The following is a 5,488-nucleotide window of genomic DNA, read 5'->3' as shown; positions in this document are numbered from 1 at the left end:
AATGCCTATGGACAGGCTCGCACCCCTAACGATTTTGATTAAATTGAAGGGAATTTTCGATAAACCTCTTGTGACATACTTTAACTAAATGATTCTTGACACCACAATAAGAACAAAATTGATCATTAGCAGGGCATTTCGACTTGTCAAAACAGGACTTACCCCCACATCTGAAGCAAGGTCCTGGCTCTCTGCTCCTGTTAGTCTGTCTGAAGTTGTCCCTGTCCCTTGAGACTGGTTGGGGCCTTCGTTGTTGGGTTTGGCCTGCAAACACACCATTGACATCTGCAAGCTGATCGTCTAAGTGGTTTCGGACCTTGGTCTCCACTGCAGCATCCACACTGGCAAGGGCGTTTTGATTCCCTCCGCAAGGGCCGTCTTTAGGTAAGTAGGCGGGGTGTCGGTATCCTTACCAGTAGCTTCCTCTGCAAGGGCTGCCATTTTTCGGAGGTCTTCCAGGGACTTTGGGTTCTGTGGGACCACTATTACCCTCAGCTTCTGAAGAAGACCCTCTCGAGCGAAGTATGTGATGCTGTCCTCTTCCATTGAGCAGTCAGCAGCCAGTTTCCTCACTCGGTATAGGTATTTATCCACAGATTCGTCGGCTCCCTGCTTCACCCGCATCAAAGCTTGACTTATGGGGACTGTCGGTCGGAATCTAGAAAAGAAAGCATCCCTGATGCTGGTTAGTGAGGTTTTTGACAAGCTGTCCAAGTGTGTGAAGAATTGAAGGGCTATTCCCATCAAATAGAATGGCAATAGTTTTATGGCTTTGGCCTCGGTGATTGAATGTAGGGCGATGTAGGCCATAAATGTGGTCCACCATTCTGACACAGGGGTATTGCCATCAAATTTGTCCATTTGTGGCACTGGGATTCTGGGTGCTGGCTCCCAAACCTGCCTTGGTGTAGCTACCGGTTGAGGTTGTCTGTCAATTTGCTCCTCTAATTCTCTTCTCCGGCGATACTCTGCATCTCTGGATGCTTTTAAGGTCTCCAGCTGTCTCCGCAGGGCCTCTACTTCATTGACTGAAGCTGTGGCTTCAGTGATCCCTTGTTCTGATTGTTCCTCCTGTATTCTGCCTTGCTGAGAGGAACTTCTCAATTCCATGTTTGATGGGCCTGGCATGGTAACAGTGATGATATAATATTATGATGAATCTGGAATCTGGGGAAAAAGCTCGGATCGTTCCACTACTCCACCAGTCACACCCTTTTGTTATTCGTCTTGTTATTTTGGTTATAATCAAAGACTTGGGCAGCTTCTCAACCCAATGGATGTATCCGTTTGTTGAGGCTAGATAGATTAAAAGAAGGCAGGAATAAAGCAAACGTCCGGCTGGTTTTATTCAATGATGAAAAGTGACCAACAAAGCTATAAAGAGCGACCCAAGGCCTTACAAATTTACCAATGTTATTACAAATTTCATTCCATCAAAGTTACTTAATTTAAACATGTTAAAGGTATAATAAAAAGAAATTAAACAACATATCATAAATCAATATCTGGATTAAATCAAACCAAAAATAAAACAATGTTATAAAACAAACCTGACATAACCTTTTTCTATACTTTTTCATGTAAACAATGTAACCAATAAAGTTGGGATCAGAGACTCGGCGATCGATTACGTAATACAAATAACTGAAAAGCTTTGCAAATTCTACTTTACCTGACATTGCTTCAAAAATGCGAAAACATGCATAATGCTTAAATGCTTTTGAGAATATAAATGCCATTATTATGTAATAGATCATTAATAACACATCGGCGATCATCTCACTAATATTTTCTAACAATAATGAAAGTAAGTCTGTCCATTTTTGGCAATAATTTGCACCTCGATCCCGATCCCATTGAACATAAAAATTTACAAATTTTACTGTGCAACATAAAAACTATTTCACTACATACCTTCACTCTGTAAACAGGTTTGCATTAGTGATGTATACAAAGGTAACTAACTACACTATAATTATTTCTAACTTAGACAAAGACCAAAGTGAGCAATGACCAAAATTAAAAAAAAATAAAACTTTTAATTAAATCCTTTACTAAATTAATTTCAAGCTCTAAAATTTCTTAATTCGAATGATTTTAAAGTTTAACCACAATAATTAATTACCTAAGAAAAATAGAACTAAAGTTACCTAGATAGATTAAAAGAAGGCAGGAATAAAGCAAACGTCCGGCTGGTTTTATTCAATGATGAAAAGTGACCAGCCGGGACGCGCAACCTGTTTGAATCAAATTTCTAAGATGTCCTTTTTAACCAATCAAAATGATTCTGGAGATATTGGTTGTCCAAAAAAAAAAGAATTAGATTACAAAAGAACATTTGGTCAATGCGTGTCCACTTAATCTATAAGTCTTTGTGACGCAACTAATTAAACAACACTTGGCCAGGTAAATAATTCTAGGGGCATCGTTAATCCCGTAACAAAGAACTTATCACTCATGGACTAAATCAAATGGATGCTATAAAAACATTTACAACAAAATTACCTCAAAAATCTTGTGAAGCCCACGTTCGAAAAACATTTATCAGGAGAACAAAGAAACCTTAAGTTTGGCATACCCGATAAAATAAAGTTGACATGTGCAATAAATAAAATGACACCTCAGAGTAACCAGACAAAAGCTAAAATAAAATACATAAAAATTTCTGAACGTTTTTTTCTTAAAGCACCAAAATCATTAAATTCTGTAATAGTTAAATTTATCATAAAATATATTTCAAAGAAATGAAAATTTAACTGTTTGAATTACTAAATTTAAATACATATTTCAGAGATGAATAAGTATATTGAAAAACTGTAAGTTTTTCTCCACGACAAATATTTGTCATGTAATCATTTTCAACTTTAGATTGAAAATTAATAAAAGACACATGTATTTCAGCGTTGAAAATTGTTTGCCGTGATGATTTCTCTTTGTTTATATAACGTTTTATTTCTGCACGACTAATAAATTCAGATGAATGTAGGAATGCCGAAATCAGTATATAACATGTAAATCGATGACAGAAATTTTCTCAGTTCTAACATTCAGATAATTCAGGTACAGACTAAACGTAAAACAAGAAATATACATGTACCAGAAATATTTCACGGCTGCTTACATCCCGTGTATACTGTGAAAAATTTAATTCCCAATACAGGTGATGCGTGCCCTATGATCTCAGGACTTTCTCTCACAATGTCCGATCGGCTCCGTATTTACCAAACAATAAGAATAGTGGCCGAGGTACATTTGGATTGAGTTAACGGCTCGAGAAGTAGATTTTTTCTTTTCTACATATAAGTCAAGCACGCCAATCGTAACTCAAATGCCAAGACATTCACAACTGTTAAAAATGAATGAATTGGTCTGGTGTGTTAATTGTACAGTATTTAAAAAAGGTACTAGGTTGTAATTCAAGGCTAAAGGTCAAAGATCAAAGATACGCAGGTAACATTACTTTTCGATTGTGGGACTCGGAGAGGGTGGCTTTTATATTAAGCTTTCAATATTAAATTCTTAATATTACACTCTAAATTATTACTAAATAAATGCATATATTAGAACATTGTATAACGTTGTAACATTAAAAAAAACTATTTCAGTATAAATACAAGCATTTATCTACGGAATTTAATGTGCATTACTCTAACGAATGAGCTACGCGGACTCTGCATTGCCTGTTACGTAATGTGTGACCGTTGCGCTTTACAGCCTGAATCTTGTTCAAAAGTTTACGTGAACATTCCTATAAATAGTCACCAGACTTTTCAATTTCACACAGCGAGGGTTTTCATTTATTTATTGTGCTATCGTGCAACACCTACCACACGAACTGCATTTTCTTTCAACGCTTTAATTGAGAGTATTTAATTTAACTTTGAACACCATGCTAAATTAGTGCGTTCATTTTCTGGTTCGCCACCACCTCTTTCTTATTCTATTTTACAACTAATAAGATTAAGAACTACACTATTTTTGTAAGCCGATTTCTTTCTATTGAATTCTGTATTGTATTTAATATTTTGAATACACAATTGGCCTTGCGTATCTGACAATAACTAATTCAATGCTAAATAAATTAAAGTTACATCTGTTGTGTAAGATAAAAGAGTGTGTTCTTGAAACAATTTATGTAAACAAAATAAATACTGTAGTTATTATCACGATTGAATTATGAACGTACAAAGGATCAATGAACATGTGTGTGATAAAGTAGAAGCACATGAAGCGAGTTTTATTAGACTTCCGCGGATCACATGCATGTCAATTTGGCCGGGATCTTCACGGGATCCATATGCGGGATATGAATTATATAATTGTGTACACAGAGCTCCGTGGCCATGTTCGCTTAAGATATTTGCAGTTTAATAACTTATTTTATTTAAACAATAAATAACTATTTAACGACTTTGAAAATATACAAAGAGCCCCCTTTTCAATGACACATGTCACAATGTCATACATGTATTTACTGAAATATTTATCGTTTTTAATTATGAAGCTAAAGCAGATTAATTTCATCATTTTTTGTGTTCGTGTTTTATGTACATTTTTTTTTAAGGTCTTCCGTTTCCAACGGAAGACCTTTCTATTATTGTGCGGGTTAAGATTATTCTTATTTTTTTTTTTTTTTTTCTTCCTAGACGCGAACTTTGAGGCTTCATATCGTTCTCATTTCTGAACGGATTTTGCTCAAATTTTCAGGGCTAATGGACTTTACAAAACACTATCTTCATCAATTCATAAAAGTTAGAATTCCCTTTCTGTTAACGAGTTATTCCCCTTTTAAATTTTTTTAGGGCCTTTGGTTTCCAGACAAAGGCTCCGAGACTATGATAGCAGGGAATGGGAATCCAACGAATTTGAATAACAAAGACATTGAAGTTGTATACATCGGTTTTTGTTTTTGGATTACGTTCCTTATTTAGGAAAAGGTAGGGGGTCAAAAAACAGGATTCCAAAAAGTGCAAAAATTTAGACATATTTTCCTTTATATCTTTTTAACAAAAAATATTTTGTTAAGACATGTAGAATAAAAGTTGTGCAGAATATCAAGGGCTTTCATTTGACACCAATAAAAAAGGGCTGGCCCCTTAAATTAAGGGCCAATAGCCCCTAAAAGTTTTTGCTTAATAACTCAAAAACGGTTTGGATTTTGATATGGATGTCGCTGGAAAAGTTGTTTGTTGGGATCTCATAAAGGTCGTTACAATGTTATTTTGTAAGTGATTTGTGTAGTATGAGTGTAAAAAGCTTTACATGTTGACATGTACCTGTTTTCATTTGACAAGTTAACGAAAGTCTTTGTGCGTACAACTGGCATAAAGTTGCCGCAGAAAGTATGCTGGTTTATACAGGAGGCATTAATTTATAAGAATTTTTTTGTTGTTGGAGTACATGCTTTTTTTTTTTAGGAGATTAAGTCATTGTTGTTAAGTTCTTATAGTGCACAATCATTAAAAACGGCAATTGGAAAACAAAACAT

At 35.3% G+C, this 5,488-nt stretch overlaps 1 protein-coding gene across 1 annotated transcript; it reads right to left on the bottom strand.

Moving 5' to 3' along the window:
• Positions 1–300: 300 nt before the first annotated feature.
• Positions 301–2,834, bottom strand: LOC128176110 (uncharacterized). Its single transcript, XM_052842185.1, has 2 exons — positions 1,673–2,834; positions 301–1,296 (listed from the first exon to the last, which is right to left on the bottom strand). The coding sequence occupies exon 2, from the start codon at positions 1,126–1,128 to the stop codon at positions 301–303; it is 828 nt and encodes a 275-aa protein (XP_052698145.1). The 5' UTR covers positions 1,129–1,296; positions 1,673–2,834.
• Between the last annotated feature and the right edge of the window lie 2,654 nt (positions 2,835–5,488).

Source organism: Crassostrea angulata, chromosome 1, assembly GCF_025612915.1.
Source record: "Crassostrea angulata isolate pt1a10 chromosome 1, ASM2561291v2, whole genome shotgun sequence".
Taxonomy (NCBI): Eukaryota; Metazoa; Mollusca; class Bivalvia; order Ostreida; family Ostreidae; genus Magallana; species Magallana angulata.
Note: the sequence above shows the minus strand (reverse complement) of the source record. Positions and strands in the feature narration are given on the sequence as shown.

Bases quoted from the DNA above. Each gene is read 5' to 3' on its own strand.
- LOC128176110 (XM_052842185.1), bottom strand. From the start codon at position 1,128: ATGCCAGGCCCATCAAACATGGAATTGAGAAGTTCCTCTCAGCAAGGC.